Genomic DNA, 27,051 nt, shown 5'->3' with positions numbered 1-27,051 from the left:
AGTTGGATATATCTTGCTCCTTCTCCTTTGCCTTTCACTTCTTTTCTCAGCTATTTGTAAGGCCTCCTCAGACAGCCTTTTTGCCTTGTTGCATTTCTCTTTTTGGAATGGTTTTGATCCCTGCTTCCTGTACAGTGCTACAAACCTCTGTCCATAGTTCTTCAGGCACTTGGTGTATCACATCTAATCCCTTGAATCTATTTCTATTTCCACTGTATAATCATAAAAGATTTTATTTAGGTCATACCTGAATAGTCTAGTGGTTTTCCATACTTTCTTCAATTTTAGTCTGAATTTTGCAATAAGGAGCTCATGATCTGAACCATAGTCAGCTCCCAGTCTTATTTTTGCTGACTGTACAGAGCTTCTACAACTTCAGCTGTGAAGAATAAAATCAATCTGATTTCACTGTTGACCATCTGGTGATGTCCTTGTGCAGAGTTATCTCTTGTGTTGTTGGAAGAGGGTGTTTGCTATGACCAGTGTGTTCTCTTGACAAAACTCTATTAGCCTTTGCCCTGCTTCTTTCTCAGGATTGCTTTAGCTCTTTGTAGTCTTTGTGGTTCTATCTAAATTTTGGGATTGTTTTCTACCTCTTTTAAAAATGCCACTTACATCTTGGTAGGGATTGCACTGAATTTCTAAATGGCTTTTGGTAGTATTGATGTTTTAACAATATTAATTCTTCCAACCCAGACTATATTTCCATTTACTTGTGTCTTCTATTTCTGTCATCACTGTTTTATAATTTCAGAGTGGAGATCTTTCATCTCCTGATTAAATCTATTCCTAGGTATTTGTTTGTTGTTGATGCTATTGTAAGTGGGACCATTTTTCTCTTTTTCAAATAATTCATTATTGGTGTATAGGAAAACTACTGTTTTTGAATGTTATTTTGTAAACTGCAACTTTGTTGAGTTTGTTGAATAGAACTAAAAGCTTTTTGGTGGGGCTTCCCTGGTGGCACAGTGGTTAGGAATCTAGCTGCCTAATCAAGGGACACAGATTCAATTCCTGATCTGGGAGGGTCCTGCATGCTGAGGTGACTAAGTCCATGTGCCACAACTGCTGAGCCCGTGTGCTGCAGCTACTGAGGCCTGCAAGCCCGAGAGCCTGTGCTCTGTAACAAGAGAATCCACCTTCTGCACTGCACCTAGAGTGTAGCCCCCACTTGCCTCAACTAGATAAAGCCCACAAGGAGCAATGAAGACCCAGTGCAGCCTATATACTTTAAAAAAAGATTTGTGTTTTGTCCATAGTCTGTATTTAACAAAATAAAAGCTTTTGGTGGACTTTAAGTTCTTTTATATATAAAATCATGTCATCTGCAAACTGGGACAGTTTTACTTCCTCCCTTCCAATTCCGTTGCCTTTTGTTTTTCTTGCCTGATTGCTCTGGCTAGGACTTCTGGAACTTTGTTGAATAGGAGTGGTGAAAGTGGGCACCCATGTCTTGTTCTTTTTTTAAAAAAAATATGTTTTAAAATTTTTATTTAGCTGCACCAGGTGTTAGTGGCAGCACATAGGATTGCCAGTCTTCATTGAGGCATGCGGAATGTTTAGTTGCAGCTTGCAAACTCTGTTAGTTGTGGTATATGGGATCTAGCTCCCTGACCTGGGATCAAACTCAGGACCCCTGCGTTGGGGGCATGGAATTTTATCCACCTGACCATCAGAGACCTCCCTCTTGTTTTGTTCTTATCTTAGAGGGAAAGCCTTCAACCTTTCACTAATGAGTATGTTAGCTGTGGGCCTGTGATAAATGACTTTCATTATGTTGAGGTGAAAGTGAAAGTGAAGTCGCTCAGTCGTGTCCGACTCTTTGCGACCCCATAAACAGTAGCCTACCAGGCTCCACCGTCCATGGGATTTTCCAGGCAAGAATACTGGAGTGGGATGCCATTTCCTCCTCCAGGGTATTTTCCCAACCCAGGGATTGAACCTGGGTCTCCTGCATTGCAGACAGACGCTTTACCGTCTGAGCCACCAGGGAAATCCATTATGTTGAGGTACATTTCTTTAATTATGTTAAGATGAACGGATGTTAAAATTTTCAAATGCTTTTTCTGTGTCTGAGGTATTTTTTTCATTCTATTAATGTGATGTATCACAGAGTTATTTGCATATGTTAAACCATCCTTGAAGTGAAGTTGGTCAGTCCTGTCCGACTCTGAGACCCCATGGACTGTAGCCTACCAGGTTTCTCAGTCTATGGGATTTTCCAGGCAAGAGTACTGGAGTGGGGTGCCATTTCCTTCTCCAGGGGATCTTCCTGACCCGGGGATCGAACCCCTGTCTCCCGCATTGCAGGCAGACGCTTTACCCTCTGAGCCACCAGGGAAGCCTGGTGAAACCTCCTTATATCCTAGAAATAAAAGTCTCAGTTGATCATGGTGAATGATCTTTTTTTGTGTGTGTGGCTGAATTCAGTTTGCTAGTATTCTATGAAGAATTTTTGCAACTATATTCATCAGGGATATTGGCCTATAGTTCTCTTTTCTGGTAGTGGCCTTTTCTGACTTTGGTATTATAGTAATGTGAGCCTCATAAAACTAATTTGGGAATGTTCCTTCCTCTTTTTTTTTGTAAGAGCTTTGAGAATGATTTAGTTCTTTCAGTGTTTTGTAAAATACTCCAGTGAAGCTGTTTTGTCCTGGTATTTTTAGTGCTGGGAATTTTTGGCTACCCATTCAGTCTCCTTACTAATGAATGGTCTGTGCAAATGTCCTATTTCTTCTGAGTCAGTTTGGTAGGTTATATGTTTCTATTTTTCCCGCTACATCAGTGGGCCAGGGTATGCCTCAGCTTTCGGGGGTGAGTAGACCATGGTCCAGGGCCACCAAATCTCTTTGGGGACCCAAATCAGGCAGACCTGCACTTCACCGAGTTCCCAGGTTAGACTGTGCCACCAAATTGATTCTGATTCTGGAGATGAGCAAAGCTGCTGGGATCACAGCACTTGCATGTTGCTGGTCAGACTTCACCTGCCACGTTCTGAGTGCTGGTTATTGCAAGCTTTCTCCTTTTCTCTGTTGGATTCCAAGTGATCAAGCCCCCCAGATTTCCTTGCAGTTCCCAGGGGGTGAGACAAGTGGGTGCTCCAAAGAAGTGACCTGTAGTGCTGGGGGAACTGGATATCCACTCTGGGCTTTCTCTTCCAAATGGGGTAACTCTAAGCACAGGGGAAACCTCTTGGTATGGTATGGTGCTAGGCTGGGGAGGGGCAGTGAGTCACCATGTAGCCCCTCCTCTGTACCTTTAAATGTGGTCTTTCTTGGTGTCTGTGGTGCAAGGGGATGCTTCAGCCTCACTCCTGTGTTCCAGGCTTCTCTCGGTGCACAACAGTTGTTAGCTGTGCTTCTTGTAAGTGGGGTGAGAGGAAGTCAGGAACAATCTATGTTGCCATCTTGGTGATGACACACGGCATTTTTTTTGTATGTATGCTGCTGCTGCTGCTAAGTCGCTTCTGTCGTGTCTGACTCTGTGTGACCCCACAGACGGCAGCCCACCAAGCTCCCCCGTCCCTGGGATTCTCCAGGCAACACTGGAGTGGGTTGCCATTTCCTTCTCCAGTGCATGAAAGTGAAAAGGGAAAGTGAAGTCACTCAGTCGTGTCCGACTCCTAGTGACCCCATGGACTGCAGCCTACCAGGCCCCTCCATCCATGGGGTTTTCCAGGCAAGAGTACTGGAGTGGGGTGCCACTGCCTTCTCCATTTTGTATGTATAAGATACTTCAATTTTTAAAGAATAACTAGCTGAACCTTAAAAGGGCATTTTTTCCTCGACAGATGTGATGTTTATTGTATCTATACGCATACCATTGTTTACCTAAATAAGACACACATTCAAGGCTGACGTTGCTGGGAGCAAAACTACCCAGAGTGAAGCTGAAGTAATGATGCGGAGGGAGGAAGAATTATGTACAAATATTACTGTAGGAGTACTTTTTATTATATAAAGAATTTTCTGCAGACTGCACCTTTTCCCCTTGGTTACTCTGTAACAATATGTATTTAAGTCTTCCTTGTATGTGTGGTAAGTCACTCAGTCCTGTCTGACTCTGCGACTCTATGGACTGTAGCCCGCCAGGCTGCTCTGTCCATGTGATTCTCTAGGTAAGAATACTAGATTGGGTTGCCATGCCCATCTCTAGGGGATCTTCCTGCCCAGGAATGGAACCCCCATCTCTTATGTCTTCTGCATTGGAAGGTGGTTCTTTACCATTAGCACCACCTGGGAAGCCAAGTCATCCTTTCAATAAAGCTAAATTATATCCAGTTGTAAAGAAAAAGTATTGAAAAACCATATGTTAATACATTTGCAGCTGATTTATATCAGGAATGGTAATTTAAAAATTTTTACAACAGATATACTTGTTTTAAAGGTTCTACCCAGAAGAATAAAAATAAGTGGCTTTAAATGAAAGTCCTTTGAGCAGTGCCTCTCAGACTCAGGTGTTCAGAATCACCTGAGAGGACTGCTATAAGACTGCTGGGCTCCACCCCAGAGACTGTGGTTCAGTAGATCTGGGCTGGGATCTACTGTGACAAGCTTCCACGTGAGGCTGCCACTGGGCCAGGCAACCACACAACAATCTGCCTTTTCACTTTGGGCATTTTCTGTTAGTTTCTCCTGAGTCTGATAAAAATGAAGCAAAACCACACACTACTCTTGGATAAAGAACAAAATTTTATTCTAAAAATAGATCTCAGTAACAAGGAAATACCAAAAGTTGGTCCTTATAATAAAAAGAAAAAATGTAACAGAAATTTGCTTTATATTTTTTTCCTGAAAAATACAAAATTATCCCTCTAATTTTGCCAGCTCTCATTAACTGTATTTGAATTATTCATTCTATGGACTATCGAAGGAAATTTAAAAATCTTAGGTTGAATTCTACCTAATATTTAAACATACATTTGAGTTGGTTTTATCTTCAAGTAAATACATTCTTAAAGAATGCAAATGAAACTGAACATTTGCTAAAGTAAACATAATGAGGAAGATAAATTTATACTTAGGAAATGTGCTCCAAAGTGAAATACTGGTTTATATAGTTGTTTCCCTTATTTTTTGCAGATAACCAAAAAAAAAAACCCCAAACCCCCAAACCTGATTGTATTGAACTACTGATATTTGAAAGTAACAAATTATACAACTTATATACAGAAAAAGACATAACTAAATTTTTTCAAGCCCCAAGAACAGGAAATTTTAAAGGCAAATAATGACATTCAGTACTTAAAAAGTGGTTTTATATTTTCAAAGTGCTAAGAAACAAGTATTCAAGAAAATTTCAGGCCTGTCTACAAAGTTCTGACTGACTTGAAGTACTGAAATACCAAGAATTCAGAAGACAAATTAAGGTTAAAAAGCCTTCTTTACTATAAAACTTGTCTTCAGTATATTCTGCAAAGCAGTGAAGCAGTGGTTAAAGGACCAGTTATGGATAAGTTAGTAACATACAAGTTATCCATTGGCCCAGATCTCTTTCCCGACTAATGCACACGCGCTTCATGCACTCCTTCCACACTGCACGTGTCACACCCACCCGTCCTGTCACATCCGTATTTTGCATGATTCTTATTCTTCATCATGTCAGTTGGCCACGATACACAGTGAGTAGAAATGATCCTTTCATATCAGAATTCTTGATTCTCTGCACAAAAGTTACATTTTAATTCCTCTTAAATGAACGTACACATTTATTAGGACTTCTTAGCTCATTTCTGGGCTGTCAGAAATTGGTGTGATTTACTTTGACCGTCTAAGATAGAAGAAACAGTATGTTAGTACGTAGTATGACTAAGTATCTCTTTTTAAAACTTGACCCTGAGTTTTGAGTGCTGGAATATAAACTGTAAAGCTGAAAACACTCCAAAATATGTTGGCTAATACTGCTGTCTTTACAATATTATGCTTTTTCTCTCCATTAACATAATACATCTGAAAGTGCCTCCTCCTCAGCAGGGGAGAAGAGGAGAAGTTGAGAGAAGACCCAAATACAGAAGCAGGAATGTCCGGTCTTAAAAACTCCTGTTTTAAAACTAAGAATTTATTCCAAAATATGTTGGTGTTTTAGTGTAAAAATGCTATTTCCCTAAGTCTCTGAGCAACACTGACAGAGTGCGCCTATAGGTGCAGAAGCCTGAGGGAAGCCCCACAGCCCCTGGCTTGGCAAACACAGCACTTATCTCTCACGTGGCCCAAAGAGTGCTAAGTGTTGCCGTGGAAATCATCTAACGATCTTTTTTTTTTTTTTAAGCTAGGTCTGTTTACATTACGTTGACCATTTCTAAACATTGAAAGCAGTTCTACATCTGTTAAAAATATTCACTAAATATAAAATTAACAACTGAACATGAAATAAAGCAATTTCCAGTGGTGACAGTGTTCTCACAGTAGCAAATAATCTAATTATTTAATACTAACAACTAAGTCTTTAAAACATTATTATGTTAAACACTGCAATTACAGAGAAGAAAAAAGGCAGTTACATCAACTGCTATTGAAAGCGCAAAAGAAAAATACAGGCTCTCCAATGGTTGTCTAACAAGGATGAGCCTAGATACTGTTTCTAGTTTTAATGTTTTGTTTTTTTTTTTTTGGTGGGGGAGGGCATGTATTTTGTTCTAAACAAAATAACTAACTTTAACTATATAAAATATTGATGGTTTCTGAAGAGACAATAAACTAAAATTATGCTTAAGATGTGGCTTATTCATATAATTTCTGCTATGCGGCAATGGTAATTAGGATATATCCAGCTGTTATTAGCACTGAAATTCTTTGTGTGACTAACAAAGACATCAAAATCCTTAGTGCTGAGACAAGCTCCTTATTTGAATGACCAGATGGCATCATGCCCTTCAGTGATGATGCTTCCCAATTACTAGCCTATGTGACCAATGCCACAGAAAAGTAAGACCAGACTTGTTTGTCTTACTATGTATTTTCTAAAACTGAATATAATACCTTTGCACTAACTATATGCTCCATATGTTCGTTAAAAACCCCCAAACCAAAACCTTTTTCCTTTTATAATCATGAGGAATCTTTACATATTTATATAATACACTGTATATTATATGCATGGCCTGTTTATGCTATTTTCAAGAAGAGAATACTGTATTAAAGTAATAAATCAAAATTAGCTGATAGGGCTGTATCACTCTTCTTTCCATTGGTTCTTGGAGTCCCTTAAATGATGGCATCATGTTCATCGCTGTAATAAATCAAAAGTTAAAATTACTTTATGTTTTATATTTGTATCAAAATACTTAAATAGTTCATATTTTTAAGTAATGAATAATTTCAAGCTTCAGAATCAAAACTGTCATTGCTTTGTGTTTTCTTAAGCAAAAGTACCTGGTATACTAGAGTGGTTAAGGATTCAAGCAGCGTATTCAGGTTGCAAAATGGATCTACACTCAAATCTCTGCTCTACAGTGGCTGTGACTGTTCATCAATTAGCTATTATAAACCGCTTTAAAAAAGAAAATAACCAGAACAATCATTTTATGAGCATCTACTATGTGCCAAGTGTTCTGCTACAGACTTGACACCCATCTCTCATTCAGTCATCACAGTAGCCCTAAGCAGAGGGAGGGCGCTGAAAAAAATGTGTGTGTGTGTATGTGTGGATAATGGTAGGTATTTAATCAGTCAATTCCATTTTGCAGAAGATCAGAAGCTAAGCAAGCGTGTAAGCCTGTGGCCTCTCATCTTGACTACTAGACACTGCTACACCATGTACATGAATGTAGGTAGGCACCCTGCCGGTCAACAGCAGAACCAGACTCACATTTAAGTCTGTCTGCTCCAACCCCATCTCTTACCACATCACTCCACCGTCTATCCATGCAACTCTAAGAAACACAGCAGCTAACACTTTAATCCTTGTTATTATCCAATAAATGGAAATTAAAAATGCTCATAATTACTAGATACTGGTCTCAGTGTCCTTAATGGGAGAATGAATGAAGTCACTCAGTCGTGTCCAGCTCTTTGCGACCCCATAGACTGTAGCCTACCAGGCTCCTCTGTCCATGGGATTTTCCAGGCAATAGTGCTGGAGTGGATTGCCATTTCCTTCTCCAGGGGATCTTCCCAACCCAGGGCTCAAACCCGAGTCTCCCGCATTGTAGACAGAAGCTTTACTGTCTGAGCCACCAGGAAGTCCTGGTGGAAAATAGTAAGTCTTTATTTATGGAATGTCATTATTTATAACTTCAAAGGAATGACTGGCTTTAAAATACACTTTTAAAAAAGTGTAGCACTAAGAAAAACATGGCCAATTAAACTACAACGCAGTGCTTTCTCATCCCATAGACTGTAAGATACATCTACTTCGGAGGTGTTAAAATGTGGAAAAACACAAAACCAAAAATGTGTTCTGAGACTCAATGAAATAAGGTGTTTCACCAGCTGCTGGTGTGATATGAATAAGACTACTTCTAGGGTCACACTGCGTCATACACCTCACAGTTCCCTCAGGTGTGGGGACTCTGGACCTGACGCCCTCCACGGGGCACGCAGCAGTGTGTGGTCCTGTGCGTGTGACAAAGAAGCTGGCCCATAAAGCTAACCCTACCTACTTCGTAGCTGAGGCACTTTAAAATGAAAGCAGCACACTTAAATTCAGTTCCTTCATAGTTTTATAGTCTCAAGAGTATCAATAAATATTGATGCTATAAAAAAGGAGACGTATTAAATTTAATCAAAATGTGCCTTCTGTTTAACTGGTGAAATTAAAAAAAAAAAAAAGCCAGATGATAAATATTTCTAGGAACAGAGTGGTTTTAAAAAATATTCCAAATGTTAAAGCATTTTTAGAATTAACTTGTTTAGTTAGTTTCCTTTTTTTTTTTCTTCTTTTACAGGCTGAGCTACAAGAGGAAGAATGAATGTTTCTGAATGTGCGTTAATCTGACAAAACACCACCTTGATATTCTTTTAAAGTAAGTTTGATATGATGGCTACTATACATGGAAGGTAAGTTACAATTTAAATATTTTTTAAAGTCTGGTTTTCTTAGTTCAATGAAAAATCTGAGACTTATTTTGGTATTATAATTTCCTCCTAGAAATTCATAATGTACATCAACATATTAAAGGCTTACAGAATTTTACTGTGCTCAATCAGCATTTCCCAAATGTTTCTGACATGGAAACTCTATGGGACACATATGTATTGACATATGACAACTTACATTTTGGAAAATGCCATCTGTTCTACGGTATTTATTTTATATATACATTAACTGATGCTGGGAAAGATTGAGGGCAGGAGGAGAAGGGGATGACAGAGGATGAGATGGTTGGATGGCATCACCGACTCAATGGACATGGGTTTGGGTAAACTCCGGGAGTTAGTGATGGACAGGGAGGCCTGGCGTGCTGCAGTTCATGGGGTCGCAAAGAGTTGGACACGACTGAGTGACTGAACTGAACAATCAAAAGAATAAATTCACTCTTGTACATATAAGACTCAAAAGAAAAACCAAAAGGACTTTGTTTTAGTAACAAAAATTAGGAGATGATACCTCTAAAAACCATCAGCTCTATAGAATGACATGGTTTGTTGTTGAGGACTTGTTGATAAAGCTCACCTGAAAAGATGGTTTTACTACAGATTAACTGATAATATATATTATACTAACAACTCATTATCAGGGAAAATGAGGCTGTCAGAATTTCTTTACTTTCTTTGTCACAGAAAGCAGAAATCATGTTTTTATTGAAGATGCTACTTTAGTGTATCTTACGTTTGTCAGCAGCACCAAGTCAACAGCCTCAGGAGACCTGATAGAGTATTTCTTGTGATTAGAGGTGTAAGCATGTGAAAAGGACTGATTAAACTTGGGTCTCCAGTTAGAAAAAGGATGGCACACTAATAAAACACAATCATTTTTACAGGTATATACATCCATTTTCATTTGCAAATAATTATAATCACGAGCTTGTACCCAATTTGCTTTAGGCACAAAGGATTAATAGGACTATAACTCATAAATCTATGAATTATTAATCACCGAGATGAACACTGGCTCTGCTCTTAAATTTTGTCATGATATTTAAATAACTAATAATAATAATAATAATAAAAGTCCTGGCCAATCAAAACTTACATGGTTCTATACCGAATGCCTCGTCTTGAATAATACACTTTGCATCCAATGTAAAGAAAAGATAAAACTCCCAGTGTTAATACAATACCACCAACAAAGCTGCCAGTATCAAATTTTGATCCTTTATTTTCCTTAGAAATAATAGTTGTTGTGACTAGAAGAAAACAAAACAAAAAATAGGTTTTAGTGCTTTTAAAATACATTGCAATCAACTAAGACATTTTGAATTTCCATGTAAGCACTCTGACTTGGGGGCGAGAAGGACATAAAGTTGCTCTCCAGTTGGTTTTGTGTCTAGTGACTGCCTGGCTTTAGTTTTCTTCAGCTGACCCTACACATCCCTTATTAAAGAAACCCCCGCTGCCTGCAGCCCCAAGATCTTAATGCGAGCCTGGACTTGGATGGGCTACCAAAACCATCCAAGGCAGCAAGAGTTGGGGAATTCTTTTACGAATTCTCTTTAAGAGTTCATGCCCTAAACAAAACATGTCTGGGTAACAGCTGTAATCCTGAAACTGGATCCAATTTGAATAAATGTTTCTAACTGAGATTTCTCCTTTTGAACAAATTGTGAATTTTAACTATTTTAATTTTGTGAGGTCAATACATAAATTGTAGTAATAAAGAAGAGAAACTATTGAGAATAAAAGTATATAAAAACACAAAAAAGAAACCATAAAGTCTGATATTTGTTCTGGTAAATGTAATCAACAGCTTTTAAACAGAAGTTCAACTTTGGATAACTTAAAAGAGAGTTTTAAGGTTTTGAATTCCAGGTTTCACAGGCATTATATTTTAAACAAATGAAGAAAAAGAGTGCTGAGACTAATAATATATATATGACTATATCTAATACCATTAAAAAATATCTTTATGGTACAAGTGGATTAAAACCGAAGTTCACCATGAATTAGGTTTAGAAATCATGGAGACTGACCCTACCTAACTCCCTTCTAGAGTGAGGTACAAAAAAAATAAAAATAAAATTCCATTAGGGTAATTTATTTATTTACAGATGGATCTTATACAGTCATTATTTGTCATGATTAAGTTGGAAGATAATTTCTTAAAGGAACAAGATAGTTACTACATCAACTCTTTTCCTGATCTCTACAACTAATTTATATAGAAAATGAGAAATAACTGCCTAAATTTCTACATTTTACAGAATGGAATGATATAAATGTGGCATTTTAACAACTATTTTTCAGCACAGGAAAAAACAGGTCCATTTTATACATACCTGTTACTGATGAAGAACTATTGTGGGCTGTGGTCACTGTGGATACTGATACCTGGGATGTATTTTGTGAAACATTTGTTATTTTGGGTGTAGACTTTAAGGTAGTAGAAGTCATATTTGTTGAGACCACTGGTGTTATCATTTTAGATGTTGCAAAGGGTTTCGAGGTGGTGGCTGTCCCATTATTTGAGTCTGAGGAATCTTTAGTTTCTGATGATGGTTTTCCTGTGGGTTTCAAGGTGGTAGTGGTTACATTCTTTGAGACTGGGGAAACGGAAGCTGTTGATGGTTTTGCACTGAGGGTGGAAGATTCACCTCTATGGCTGGGATGTCCCTGTGGGTCTATGAGAAGATATAGAAACATTAAAGCAAGAGCTGTGACTCAGATAATCAAGCTTCCACTTCACTGCCTTTCATGGTCACACATAAAGGAAAAGGTCTAACAAACAGCAGCATGAAGATACTTAGTCTACTAATACTCTGCAGTACACAGCAATAAGCCATAAAATGTCTCAAAACAGGAAAATATTCAAAAGGAACCAAGCCTGGATTTACATAGAGTTAGGAATTTTTGTGACCATATGGTGGGGTGCGGTGTGGCGGGAGGGGGAAGGAGACCCAACCCAGAAGACGGAGCTCTTTCAGTACAGGGACAGTGTCTTAACCACCTCTGTCTGAATATGCCATACTTTATGTCACAGTATTAGCTGAAAAGATTATTAAACCAATGGATGTAAAAAGGGTTTTTAAAGTTTAAAGTTTCCCTGCCACATGCTCCCAAAAGGCTTTGGGGACAAACAGTAGCTGCATGCTTCTAACCACCTGAAGTGGCTGTGAGCATAAGCGGGACACTCTTTATAAGAGTAAAACCACCTTCCCATGATACGTTAGGAATTGAAATAACATTGCAGAATATGGTTGGTTGGAAATCTCATAGTGGTGATAATAATTTTCCATCGTTGGAAAAATATTTTGGAAAGCTTAAAATATGCAAAAGCCAATTTTATAAGGGGAAACCATTCATGTTAATTTAAAATAAACAACTGGAAATAAGTAAGCACTATTATCAAAAAATAAATACTAAATATCTATGTATAAAATGCCCTATGCCAAAAGCAAACATTTCTGTCTTAATATTTTTTCATACTCTATCTTCATTGTAATACCATAACCTAACTGATACTTACAACTAAAGATACTTTAGTTATTTATAATTTACTAAATAAATGTGTGTTAGTTGCTCGGTTGTGTCTGACTCTTTGTGATTCCATGGACTGCAGCCTGCCAGGCTCCTCTTGTCTATGGGATTCTCCAGGCAAGAATACTGGAGTGGGTAGCCATGCCCTTCTCCAGGGGATCTTCCCAATCCAGGGATCGAACCTGGGTCTCCCGCACTGCAGGTGGATTCTTTACTGTCTGAGCCACGAAGGAAGCATAATAAATACTATTATATACTATCCAAGGAATCAAAAATCTCTCTTTGCCCTATTGTTATTGTTTAGCTCCTCTGTCTTCCACCATCTCCCTGAGTTTGCCAAACTTATGTCCACTGAGTTGGTGATACTATCCAACCATCTCATCATCTGCCGCCCCCTTCTCCTCTGCACTCAATCTTTCCCAGCATCAGGGGCTTTTCCAATGAGTCAGCTCTTCGCATCAGGTGGCCAAAGTACTGGAGCTTCAGCTTCAGCATCAGTCTTTCCAATGAATATTCAAGGTTGATTTCCTTTAGGACTGATTGGTTGCAATTTATTTATTTGTGTCTGCAGGTTTAGTAGTTGCTATGTTGCCTGCATTTTCTCATTTCACTCTCTCTGGCCAAGAACCAAAGTGGAAAGAACTCGCCCCTGGCCTGCCTTCTCCACTGACAACAGCATCAGGCCTTCAGGGTCCCTGTCACACCCGAAAGTCATGACTTCAGGTACTATCACCCTGTCTTTCACAATTATTCTGTACTTTTTATTCAAAGAATTCAAATATTTATTTTCAGCTTTACAGGCTGGTTTTAATAGTGCTTCTTATCTGGCCATCAGCTTTTACTAGTTAAATTCCTATCACCTTTTCTGAGCTCTGGGTCTTTATTGTGTGATCTCTTCTACTGAGTATTACCTGATTTTTAAAAAAGACAAAAGGAATTAGTATTTCTATATTATGCTGTTGTTCAGTAGCCCAGTCGTAGTAGCCCAGTCGTGTCTGACTCTTTGTGACCTCATGGACTGCAGCACGCCAGGCCCCCCTGTCCCTCACCGTCTCCTGGAGTTTGCCCAAGTTCATGTCCACTGCATTGGTGATAATACCAAAACTTTTGTATTATATAGACTAATAAATTATAATTATTCAAGTAGATGATAGAAATGCTATGAACTTGAACTAATCTTTTATTAATCAATTAAAATGTGCTACAGATATACGTAATATACTTTAGCACTGAAATAATCACCTATTATTTTAATCTACTGAATGAATTCTATTATAGTGAAATTAAATACAGCAAAGAACCATTGTTTATATCATATCTTTAGAACAGAATGATCTTTGCAGAGTAGAACAATGAACACAATGCTGCTTTTGGATTACACACACACACACACACACACACACACACACACACACACACAGCCTACTCTCTTCTCCCGGCCATAATAAGATATTCTTCACAGATACTGTACAAAGTCACACAGGCAAAAACAGGAACCTGTCAGGTTAGTTCATTAAGAAAATCCAAATGTGTTAAAGAAATGGCTAAGCAGCTAAAATCTTCTACAAATTTTGCCTGACAAAACAGGCAAATAAGTTTCATGTTAAGGTGTGTTCTGTGATGTTTAAGTGTGTTAGCTGCAATGCAAGGATACTCTCTTCAAGGTCAGAGCTCACATTCAGTGAGTCACTCCCCACCACCCACTGTCTATAATATAAGCGAATGGTCCTCTGGGCTCCTCTACAAATGAGACCATCCCTCCATGGGCATCTGGGTGTCTTCCCTCTCCCATAACTGTTCAGTGACTGGCCAGTGTTCTCCATGGCGAGGCACAGTGAACACCTGCAGAGATGTCGGAAGAACAGACCACGCACGCAGGACTTGGGAAGGGTTAAGCTCTGCTGTGTTAGCCCTTCAGTCTCCACAGCCTCTGAGAAGCAGAAGTTGTAAGGATGTGGAGGGCGGGTGACATGAGTGAAGGGGGTCAAAGGGACCGACCTCTAGTTATGAGCTGAGTCAGTTATGGGGATATGATGTAAACCACATGGCGACTCTAGTTCATGTCACACTGTGTATTCGAGAGTCTTTAAGAGAATAGACCTGGAAAGTTCTCATCAGAAAAAAAAGTAACTAAATATGATGACAGATGTCATATAAATTCTTATATATATTATGATAGATGTTACTTATTGTGATCATTTTGCAATATAGACAAGTATCAAATCATTATGTTGTATACCTGAAACTAATGTGTTATATATCAACTATGTATTTCAATCTAAGAAAGTACAAAAACATCAAGTTAAAACAAGACAAAAGAAGGTACAAAGGCCCAGGGAGGGTATGTTACTGGAAAGTGTGATGTGTGCTCTTTGTCCACCCCCACCTCTGCCCACAGAGTAAAAGAGGGGAACACAAGCCCTCGCCCTCAAGGCAAGCTGGAAAGGCTTCAAGGGAATCACCAGAAGAGCAGGCCCAGCATCCGCTGGACCTGAAGGGACAAACGCTGAGATCTTACTCCGGCCTGAAAAGTAACTCTAAAGGCGAGAGGCCGTGGGTGAGCTGTCTCTACCTGTCAGCAGAGTTTAAAAAGACTACTCTGGGAGTCGATTCTTGGTTCCAGTGACAACAAAGGTGCTTGTTTCCCATGAACCAAATCAGGCCCCATGGAACACAGCCAGCATGGGGCTGCTTTAAACACAGCTTTGCAGAGCAGGGGCCATGAGAATGGCATCACTGACTCAATGGGCATGAGTCTGAGTAAACTCCGGGAGTTGGCGATGGACAGGGAGGCCTGGCATGCTGTGGTCCATGGGGTTGCAGAGAGTCGGACATGACTGAGTGACTGAACTGAACTGGACTGAAGGGAGTGGAGCGCGAGGGCCAGTAGGGGTAAGGTCCTAGGGCATCCAGAAACTGGCGGGGGAAGCGCCAGCTGAGGGTCTCTCCAGAAGCTCCCCAAGAACCACATCTGCCACCCAGGGACACCTCCACCGGCTACAAACATCCCAGCAGGCTTCTCCCCAAGCCCCTTCAGGCCTGCTTCCATGAGGTCAAAACAGCAGAGGTGAGGGGAGAACGGGGAGCAAGGACGGGGGCTGGGCTGCCGGAGGGAGGAATCCCACTCATCACAGTGCTATTCCTTTTGGTTTCATTCTGAACAAGACAGACATCCTACCAACTACAACTCGTTCAACAAGCTGAGCATACCTACCTCAGCTAACCTGCCTCTTGAGAATCCTATATGCAGGTCAGGAAGCAACAGTTAGAACTGGACATGGAACAACAGACTGGTTCCAAATAGGAAAAGGAGTATGTCAAGGCTGTATATTGTCACCCTGCTTATTTAACTTCTATGCAGAATACATCATGAGAAACGCTGGGCTGGAGGAAGCACAAGCTGGAATCAAGATTGCTGGGAGAAATATCAAGAACCTCAGATACTCAGATGATACCACCCTTATGGCAGAAAGTGAAGAAGAACTAAAGAGCCTCTTGATGAAAGTGAAAGAGGAGAGTGAAAAAGTTGGCTTAAAGCTCAACATTCAGAAAACGAAGACCATGGCATCTGGTCCCATCACTTCATGGCAAATAGATGGGGAAATAGTGGAAACAGTGTCAGACTTTATTTTTGGGGGCTCCAAAATCACTGCAGATGGTGATTGCAGCCATGAAATTAAAAGACGCTTACTCCTTGGAAGGAAAGTTATGACCAACCTAGATAGCTTATTGAAAAGCAGAGACATTCCTTTGTCAACAAAGGTCCATCTAGTCAAGGCTATGGTTTTTCCAGTAGTCATGTATGGATGTGAGAGTTGGACTGTGAAGAAAAATGAGAGCCAAAGAATTGATGCTTTTGAACTGTGGTGTTGGAGAAGACTCTTGAGAGTCCCTTGGACTGCAAGGAGATCCAGCCAGTCCATTCTAAAGGAGATCAGCCCTTGGTGTTCTTTGGAAGATGCTAAAGCTGAAACTCCAGTACTTTGGCCACCTCATGTGAAGAGTTGACTCACTGGAAAAGACTCTGATGCTGGGAGTGATTTGGGGGCAGGAGGAGAAGGGGACGACAGAGGATGAGATGGCTGGATGGCATCACTGACTCTATGGACATGAGTTTGGGTGAACTCTGGGAGTTGGTGATGGACAGGGAGGCCTGGTGTGTTGCAATTCATGGGTTCGCAAAGAGTTGGACACGACTGAGCGACTGTACTGAACTGAAGTGAACGCAGGTGGAGCTGCGGGACAGGGTGTAGGTGGCACACAATTGTCAACACTTATTTAGTGTTATATGTTGAACTGTGTCCTCTTAAAATTCATATGGTGAAGCCCTAATTCCCAGTACCTGAGGATATAGCCTTATTTGGAGATGGGATCTTTACAGAGGATTATAATCAAGTTAAAATGAGGTTAATGAGATTATTGGGAGGAGGCTTAAGTACCTGGTATCCTTGTAAAGTGGGAAATTTGGAGACAGACAAACATACAGGAGGAACACTGTGTGAACATGAAGACAGAGATCAGGGTGGTGCTTCCAAGAGGCCAAGGAAAGCTAAAGACTGCCAGCGAAACACCAGAAACGAGGCAACAGGCATGGAACAGACCTCTGTCATCAGCCCTCAGGAGGATGTAATCTGACAGTCTGTTGACAATCTGACAATCCATCTCTGCTGTTTACGCCACCCCGTTAGTGGTCCTTTGCTGGGGTAGCCCTGGCAAAGCAATGCACTCAGGATCACAGTTCTTCCATTTCTAACAAGATGTGTCTCTGGGCAACGGCGCTGGCTGGTGGCTGTGCTAAGCTGGTTCCTTTCACAGATCTTTGAAACTCAGATCTTTGAGACAAATCCAGTCAGTCAGTACTTGTCAAACCACTCTCAGAACTGGCTTAAGTAAAACCTGAGATCATCTATACATTTCGGTCAGAGCTATAAAAACGTCCTGACCTTAACTCTTGGTTTCAGCTAACAATCACAGGAAGAGGAGACGAAGGCCTGCAGTGAGGGCGCCACGTGCCCTCCGTGCCAGCAGCTGCCGTGCTCAGAGGGAGAGGAACGAGGCGGACAAGGTGCCTGTGGTGACGAGGGACGTCCCACCACTGCTGCAGAGACGCTTGGAACAGACCTACTGCCACGATTAGCACCACTGCCGCCGGAACCACAGCACGTGAAGAGGATGCTACTGAAGGTATTTTCAGTTCACTGACACAAACGTCCAAAAAAGAAAAAAGGGATACTCCAACCCTTTTTCTAACACCAGCCAGCCACCTTCTGTCACAGCAGGACCAAGGACACTATGAAGCAGCCTGTTTTTTTAGCACCAAGTAAAAGTACTCATCCTCTTCAGAGTCTGGATTTATTCCAACTAAACTTTGTATACCCCTTCACGGATCATTGCCTTGTTGTGGCGAGGGAGCCTGCGTAACTCAGTGATGCTATGAGCCATGCTGTGCAGGGCCACTCAAGATGGATGGGTCATAGCAGAGAATTCTGACAAAACATGATCCACCAGAGGAGGGAATGGCAAACCACCCAGTATACTTGCCATGAGAACCTCATGAACTGTACAAAAGGCCAAAAAGATAGAACACCAAAGATGAGTCCCCCCGGGCCTGAAGGTGTCCAACACGCTACTGGGGAGGAGCAGAGGAAAATTACCAATAGCCCCAGAATGAATGAAGCAGCTGGGCCAAAGCAGCAAGACACTCAGTTGTTGATGTGTCTGCTGATGAAAGTAAAATCCAGCGCTGCAAAGAACAGTATTGCACAGAAACCTAGAATAGAATGTTAAGTCCATGAATCAAGGAAAATTGGAAGTGGTCAAGCAGGAGATGCTAAGATTGAACACTGACATCCTAGGAATCAGCAAACTAAAATGGACGGGAATGGGTGAATTTAACTCAGATAATCATCTACTACTGTGGGCAAGAATCCCTTAGAAGAAACTGAATGGCCCTCAGAGTCAACAGGAGTCTGAAATTCAGTACTTGGGTGCAACCTTAAAAATGACAGAACGATCTCAGCTCATTTCCAAGGCAAGCCATTCAACATCACAGTAATCCAAGTCTATGCCCCACCACTGATGGCTGAAGAAGCTGAAGTAGGTTAGCTCTATGAAGACCTAGAAGACCTCCTAGAACTAACACCTAAAAAAGATATTCTATTCATCATCAGGGATTGGAATGCAAAAGTAGGAAGTCAAGATAAACCTGGAGTCACAGGCAAGCTTGGCCTTGCAGAACAAAACGAAGCAGGGCAAAGGCTAACTGAATTCTGCCAAGAGAATGCACTAGTCATAGCAAATACTGTTTTCCAACAACACAAGAAACAACTTTATACACGGACATCACCAAATGGTCAATACCAAAATCAAACTGATTACATTCATTGTAGCTGAAGATGGAGAAGCTGTATACAGTCAGCAAAAACAAGACCTGGAGCTGACTGTGGTTTAGATCATCAGCTTCTTGTAGCAGAATTCAGGCTTAAACTAAAGAAAACTGGGAAAAGCACTAGGCTAGCCAGGTATGACTTATATCAAATCCTGTATGAATCTGCAGTGGAGGTAATGATAGATTTAAGGGACTAGATCTAGTTAACAAACAGACTACTTAACAATCAAAAAGGTTTGAGAGAGAACCACGAGCTAGGGCAGGGTTGAACAAGGTTCATCTCCTACATGGATCCACTCGTTCAGGTCAGGGCCAGATGGCTGTTTTATCTAATGCATAGAAACCATGACAGAGTGTCAAGGAAAAGGAAGAAATAGGAATATGTTCCAAAGTTAAGAACAAGAAAAAACATTAGAAAAATACTTCAATGAAACAAAGATAAAAAATTTACCTGATAGAAAGTTCAAAATAACTGTCATAAAGATTCTCACTGAGCTTGGGAGAAAAATGGATGAGCACACTTCAATAAAGAAAAAATGTAAGAAAGTGTGAACAAGATGACACAGAGCTGAAGAATAACAGATACAATAAAGAGGTTTAACAGCAGAATAGATAAACCAAGAGAAAGGATCAGTGAACTCAAGGACAGGACAGTGGGGCTCTCTTAATCAAAGCAGCAAAAAGAAAAAAAGAGTAAAAAAATGAAGATATTTTAAGGGACTTATGGGAAAACTTATAGGAATGTTATAAATAAGCTGTTATATGTAAGCTTCATGGTAACCACAAAGAAAAATACCTGTAGTAGATAAAGAGAAAGGAATCAAAGCATACCACTAAAGTATGTCATCAAACCACAAAAGAGAACAAAAAGAAGAAAGAAATAGAGAAACTGCAAAAGAGCCAGAAAATAGTTAACAAAATGGAAATAAGTCCGTATTTATCAATGATTACTTTAAATGTAAATGAACTAAATTTTCCCATTGAAAGATATAGACAGAGTGGATGACTGCATTTAAAAAAACAAAAAAACACCCATTTGTATGCTGCCTACAAGAGACTCACTTCAGGTATAATGACACAGAGAGATTGAAGGAGAGGGAACAGAGAAAGATATGCCCTGCAAATGGAAACATACAGAAAGCTGGGGTAGCTATACTTACATGAGACAAAGTAAACTTTAAAACAAAGACTGTAACAAGAGACAAAGAAGGGCATTACATAATGATAAAGGGGTCAACCAAATAAGAAAATATTTGCAGGTATTTATGCACCCAACATAGGAACACTTAAGTATATAAAGCAAACATTAACAAACTTAAAGGGAAAAATAAGACAGCAACACAATAACAAGAGGGACTTTAATATCCCATTTAAATCAATGGATAGACCATCCATCAGACAGACTATCAATAAAGAAACACTGACCTTAAATGACAAGTTAGAAGATAAAAGACCTAACAAACTAGTACAGAACATTCCATCCAAAAAGCAACAGAACACACAATCTTCTTAGTGCACATGGAAAATTCTATGGGATAAATCATATTATTAGACCAGAAAACAAGTTCTTAACAAAGGTAAGAAGACTAAAATAATATCAAGTATCTTTTCCAACCACAATGGTAGGAAACTAGAATTCAATTACAGAAGAAAACTGGAAAATGCACAAAGATGTGGAAATTAAACAACATGCTACTGAACAACCGATGAGTCAAAGAGGAAACAAAAAAAATACCTTAAGACATATGAAAATGGAAATATAGGATTCCAAAATTTATGCACGCATGCTAAATTGCTTCAGTCGTATCCAACTTTTTGTGACCCCATGGACTGTAACCTGCTAGGCTCCTCTGTCCATGGGATTCTCCAAGCAAGAATACTGAAGTGGATTGCCATGCCCTTTTCCAGGGGATCTTCCTGAACCAGGAATCAAATAAGCATATCTTATGTCTTCTGCACTGGCAAGTGGGTTCTTTACCTCTAGTGCCACCTGGGAAGCCCCTTATGGAATGCAGTAAAAGAATTCTATCAGCGAAATGCACAGCTATAAATGCCTACCTCAAGAAAGAAACAAAAAACAAAACTCACATAAACAACCTAAATTTACACCTAAAGAAACTAGAAAAAAAAAAATTAAACTCAAAGTCAGTAGAAGCAATAAAATAACAAAGATCAGAGTAGAAAAATGAAATAAAGACTAAAAAGGTAACAGAAAAGATCAGTGAAATCAAGAGTTGTTTCTCTCTTTGAGAAGATAAACAAAAAATGGACAAACTTAGCTAGATTCACCTAGAAGATTCACCTAAGAAGACTCAAACATTAAGTCAGAAATGAGAGACATCAAAACTTATACCACAGAAATACAAAGAATTTTCAGAGACCACTATGAACAATTATATGCCAACAAATTGGACAACCAAGAGAAAACAGATAAATTCTTAGAAACATAAAATCTTCCAAGACTGACTCAAGAAGAAATAGAAAATATGAACAGAACAATTACTAATATGGACATTGATTCAGTAATCAAAACCTCCTAACAAACAAAAGTCCAGGACATGACAGCTTCCCTGGTGAATTCTGCCAAATAGTCAAGGAGAATTAACATCGATCCTTCTAAAACCCTTCCAAAAAACAGAAGAGATAAGAAGATTTAAAACCTAACTTTAACTCATTGTTGACTGGGGGATTTTTGCAGAAACTAACACCTGTGGCCAGTGATTTTTATTTTGCCTGGCCAAAAATTAAGTCCATCATTTCACTAACACTTTGTGGGTTATTACACTCAATAGTTACAACTGACACACTTGTAAAGTCTCCTAATTGTTGTAAAATATCAGTAAGGTTTTTTGTATTTTTGTTGGTCTACTCATCATATGTGAATCAGAACTGTTCTCTGAAGAACTCCCATTTTCTGAGACATTAGTATATATGTTACTTAGAAAATCAGAGAAAGTATCTGAATAAAATTTACTGAAATATTCTTCACTCAAAATTTTTCATTACATCATTTTTGAAAATCTTATGTTTATTACAACATATGCAAGGTTCAAACCAAAAGCTAATGGAACAAAATGTGAATGATAATAATCATAAGTTGTATGATTACTGATGATAATCATAACGAATTCTTGATCAATTTTAAGCTCTAACAACTTCATACAGTGATGTTAACTGTATCACTCTCTAAAAATGTACTGATATGTGATAAGTCTCTGGTTGATAAATGTTTGGGTAACAGAAGATGTACTAACACACCTCCAGTCAATAAAGTGTTAAGAGGTCAAAATTACCCTGATACCAAAATCAGACAAAGATGCCACAACAAAAGAACAGGCCAATATCACTGATGAAAATGGATGTAAAAATCCTCAGCAAAATATGAGCAAGCTGAATTCAACAATACATGAGAAGAATCATACATTATAATCAAGTGAGATTCATTCCAGGGATGCAAGTATGGTTCCACATCTGCAAATCAATCAGTGTTATATACCACATTAACAAAATGAAGGATAAAAACCATATGATTATCTCAATAGCAAGTAAGTATAACTTGCTCAGTCGTGTCCAACTCTGTGACACCAAGGACTGTACAGTGTGACATAGAATTCTCTAGGCCAGAATACTGGACTAGGTAGCCTTTGATGCAGAAAAAGAATTTAAGAAAATTCAACATTCATTTATGGATGTGTCTCAACAGAAGAGAGGCCATAATGTGCCTCAACATAATAGAGGCCATAAATGACATGACCATAGCTAACGTACGCATCACTGAAAACTTCTCCTGTAATATCAGGAACAAGACAAGGATGCCCACTTTAACCACTTTTTTCAACACAGTATTGGAAGTCCCAGCCAGAGCAAATGGGCAAGAAAAAGAAATAAAAGGCATCCAAGTTAGAGAGGAAGAAGCAAAACTGTCACTATAAACAGAAAACCCTTAAGACACCACAGAAAACTGTTAGAACTAATAAACAAATTCAGTAAAGTTCAAGAATATAAAATATATAAAAATCTATTGCATTTATATACACTAATAACAAACTATCACATAAAGAAACTAAAACCAATCCAATTTACAATTGCATGAAAGAGATAAAATACCTAGGAAAAAATTTAACCAAGTAGGTAATAGGCCTGTACACTGAAAACTATAAGACATTGATGAAAAGAATTAAAGAAGATACCAATAAATGGAAAAATACTCTGTGATCATGAACTGGAAGAATATTGTTAAAATATCCACACTATCCAAAGCAATCTACAGAGTTCATGCAATCTTGATAAAAATTTCAATGGTATTTTTCTCAGAATAAATAACGCTAAAATTTATACAGAATCACAAAAGATCCTGAGTAGCCAAAGCAATCCTGAGAAGTAACAACAAAGCTGGAGCCACCACACTGTCCAAATTTAAACTAATTACAAAGCTGCAGTAATCAAATGTATGGTATTGGCATAAAAACAAACACATATCAACAGAAGTGACAGCCTAGAAACCATACAAATATGGCCAATTAATTTATCACAAAGAAGCCAAGAATATATCAATACAAAGGGAAAAGGACAATCTCTTCAATAGTGGTGATGGGAAAACTGGATAACAATATGGAATAGAAAGAAACTAGACCACTATCTTATACCACACAGAAAATTAACCCAAAGTGCAGTGAAGACTTGATAGTACTTAATGTAAGCCCTGAAACCATAAAACATCTGAGAAAACACAGGTAATAAAGTCCTTCACATAAGGCTTGGCTATGGTTTTTGAGATTTGAACCAAAACCAGAGATAACTAAAGCAAAAAATAAACAGGTGGTACCACATTAAAATGCTTCGGCACAGCAAAGAAAACCATTGACAAAATGAAAAGGCAGACCACTGAATGAAGGAAAATATTTGCAAATCATATATGTTAAGAGGTAAATATCCAATTTATATAAAGTCATATAGCTCAATAGCAAGAAAATCAATAATCTCACTTAAAACACAGAGAATCAGAATAGACATTTTTCCAAAAAAGACAGAGTTGGCCAGATCAAAAGTGTTCAACATCACTAATCATCAGTTCAGTTCAGTCGCTCAGTTGTGTCTGACTGTTTGCGACCCCATGGACTGCAGCACGCCAGGCTTCCCTGTCAATCACCAACTCCCAGAGCTTACTCAAACTCATGTTCATTGAATCAGTGATGCCATCCAACCATCTCATCCTCTGTCGTCCCCTTCTCCTCCTGCCTTCAATTTCCCAGGATGAGGGTATTTTCCAGTGAGTCAGTTCTTCACACTGGGTGGCCAAAGTATTGGAGTTTCAGCTTCAGCATCACTCTTTCCAATGAATATTCGGGACTGATTTCCTTTAGGATGGACTGGTTGGATCTCCTTGTAGTCCAACAGACTCTCAGAGTCTTCTCCAACACCACAGTTCAAAAGCATCAATTCTTTGGTGCTTACTTTTCTTTATAGTCCAACTCTCACATCCATACATGACTATGGGAAAAACGATAGCTTTGATTAGATGGACCTTTGTTGGCAAAGAAATGTCTCTGCTTTTTAGTATGCTGTCTAGGTTGGTCATAGATTTTCTTCCAAGGAGCATGCATCTTTTTAATTTCATGGGTGCAGTCACCATCTGTGGTGATTTTGGAGCCCAAGAAGATAAGTCTGTCACTGTCTCCATTGTTTCCCCATCTATTTGCCATGAAGTGATGGGACCAGATGCCATGATCTTCATTTTTTGAATGTTGAATTTTAAGCCAGCTTTTTACTCTCCTCTTTCACTTTCAAGAGGCTCTTTAGCTGCTCTTCACTTTCTGTCATAAGGGTGGTATCATCTGTGTATCTGAGGTTATTGATGTTTCTCCTGACAGTCTTGATTCCAGCTTGTGTTTCATCCAGCCTAGCATTTTGTATGATATACTCTGTATAGAAGTTAAATAAGCAGGGTGACAAAATACAGCCTTGACAGACTCCTTTCCCAATTTGGAACCAGTCTGTTGTGCCATGTCCAGTACTAACTGTTGCTTCTTGACCTGCAAACAGATTTCTCAGGAGGCAGGTAAGGTGGTCTGGTATTCCCATCTCTTGAAGAATTTTCTACAGTTTGCTGTGATCTATACAGTCAAAGGCTTTGGCATAATCAATAAGGCAGAGATAGATGTTTTTCTGGAATTCTCTTGCATTTTCTATGATCCAACAGATGCTGGCAATTTGATCTCTGCTTCCTCTGCCTTTTCTAAAACAGCTTGAATATCTGGAATTTCTCGGTTCACATACTGTTAAAGCCTGGCTTGGAAAGTTATGAGCATTACTTTGCTAGCATGTGAGAGGAGTGCAATTGTGTGGTAGCCTGAGCATTCTTTGGCATTGCCTTTCTTTGGGAATGGAATGAAAACTGACCTTTTCCAGTCCTGTGGCCACTGCTGAGTTTCCCAAATTTGCTGGCATATTGACTGCAGCACTTTCACAGCATCATCTTCTAGGATTTGAACTAGCTCAACTGGAATTCCATCACCTCCACTAGCTTTGTTTGCAATAATGCTTCCTAAGGTCCACCTGACTTCACATTCTAGGATGTCTGACTCTAGGTGAGTGATCACACCATCGTAGTTATCTGGGTCATGAAGATCTTTTTTGTACAGTTCTTCTGTGTATTCTTGCTACCTCTTCTTAATATCTTCTGCTTCTGTTACGTCCATATCATTTCTGTCCTTTATTGAGCCCATCTTTGCATAAAATGTTCCCTTGGTATTTCTAATTTTCTTAAAGAGATCTCTAGTCTTTCCCATTTTATTATTTTCCTCTATTTCTTTGCACTGATCACTGAGGAAGGCTTTCTTTTCTTCTTGCTATTCCTTGGAACTCTGCATTCAGATGGGTATATCTTTTCTTTTCTCCTTTGCTTTTTGCTTCTCTTCTTTTCACAGCTATTTGTAAGGCCTCCCCAGACAGCCATTTTGCTTTTTTGCATTTCTTTTTCTTTGGGATGGTCTTGACTTCTGTCTCCTGTACAATGTCACGAACCTCCATCCATAGTTCATCAGGGACTCTTATCAGATCTAGTCCCTTAAATCTATTTCTCACTTCCACTGTATAATCGTAACGGATTTGATTAAGGTCATACCTGAATGGTCTAGTGGTTTTCCATACTTTCTTCAATTTAAGTCTGAATTTGGCAATAAGAATTCATGATCAGAATGAACCACAGGCAGCTCCTGGTCTTGTTTTTGCTGACTGTATAGAGTGTCTCCACATTTGCCTGCAAAGAATATAAATCAATCTGATTTTGGTGTTGACCATCTGGTGATGTTCATGTGTAGAGTCTTCTCCTGTGTTGTTGGAAGAGGGTGTTTGCTATGAGCAGTACATTCTCTTGGCAAAACTCTATTAGCCTTTGCCCTGCTTTATTCTGTACTCCAAGGCCAAATTTGCCAGTTACTCCAGGTGTTTCTTGCCTTCCTACTTTTGCATTCCAGTCCCCTATAATGAAAAGGACATCTTTTGGGGGTGTTAGTTCTAGAAGGTCTTGTAGGTCTCCATAGAACCGTTCAACTTCAGCTTCTTCAGCATTACTGGTTGGGGCATAGGCTTGGATTACTGTGATACTGAATGGTTTGCCTTAGAAACGAACAGAGATCATTCTGTCCTTTTTGAGACTGCATCCAGGTACTGCATTTAGGACTCTTTTGTTGACTATGAAGGCTACTCCATTTCTCCTAAGGGCTTCTTGCCCACAGTGGTAGATATAATGGTCATCTCAGTTAAATTCACCATTCCAGTCCATTTTGGTTTGCTGATTCCTAAAACGTCGACATTCACACTTGCCATCTCCTGTTTGACTACTTCCAATTTGCCTTGATTCATGGACCTGACATTCCAGGTTCCTGTGCAATACTGATCTTTACAGCATTGGCCCTTGCTTCCATCACAAGTCACATCCACAACTGGGGGATGTTTTTGCTTTGGCTCCGTCTCTTCATTCTTTCTGGAGTCATTTCTCCACTGATCTCCATTAGCACATTGGGCACCTACCGACCTGAGAAGTTCATCTTTCAGTGTCCTATCATTTTGCCTTTTCATACTGTTCATGGA

General features: G+C 39.4%; 1 protein-coding gene and 1 long non-coding RNA gene across 2 annotated transcripts; one reads left to right on the top strand and one right to left on the bottom strand.

Annotated features, from left to right (window-relative positions):
* Positions 1-4,671: 4,671 nt before the first annotated feature.
* Positions 4,672-12,189, bottom strand: TMEM123 (transmembrane protein 123). The gene is made up of 3 exons (XM_040257857.1): positions 11,375-12,189; positions 10,132-10,285; positions 4,672-7,227 (listed from the first exon to the last, which is right to left on the bottom strand). Exons 1-3 carry the CDS (start codon positions 11,736-11,738, stop codon positions 7,203-7,205), a joined length of 543 nt encoding a protein of 180 aa, XP_040113791.1. The 5' UTR covers positions 11,739-12,189; the 3' UTR covers positions 4,672-7,202.
* On the top strand, positions 10,768-18,882 carry LOC120876159. The gene is made up of 3 exons (XR_005724117.1): positions 10,768-10,780; positions 15,883-15,884; positions 18,743-18,882. It is a non-coding gene; the product is annotated as an uncharacterized LOC120876159 (long non-coding RNA).
* Positions 18,883-27,051: the final 8,169 nt, after the last annotated feature.

The sequence above is a fragment of the Oryx dammah genome, unplaced genomic scaffold (genome assembly GCF_014754425.2).
Source record: "Oryx dammah isolate SB20612 unplaced genomic scaffold, SCBI_Odam_1.1 HiC_scaffold_17, whole genome shotgun sequence".
NCBI lineage: Eukaryota > Metazoa > Chordata > Mammalia > Artiodactyla > Bovidae > Oryx > Oryx dammah.
This window is presented reverse-complemented; position numbering and strand designations above follow the sequence as displayed.

Bases quoted from the DNA above. Each gene is read 5' to 3' on its own strand.
- TMEM123 (XM_040257857.1), bottom strand. From the start codon at position 11,738: ATGTTTCTATATCTTCTCATAGACCCACAGGGACATCCCAGCCATAGA. The intron at 10,286-11,374 runs GTATGTATAAAA...GTTTTCTTCTAG, and splicing joins TAGTTCTTCATCAGTAACAG to TCACAACAACTATTATTTCT. The intron at 7,228-10,131 runs GTAAGTTTTGAT...GATTTATTACAG, and splicing joins GGCATTCGGTATAGAACCAT to CGATGAACATGATGCCATCA.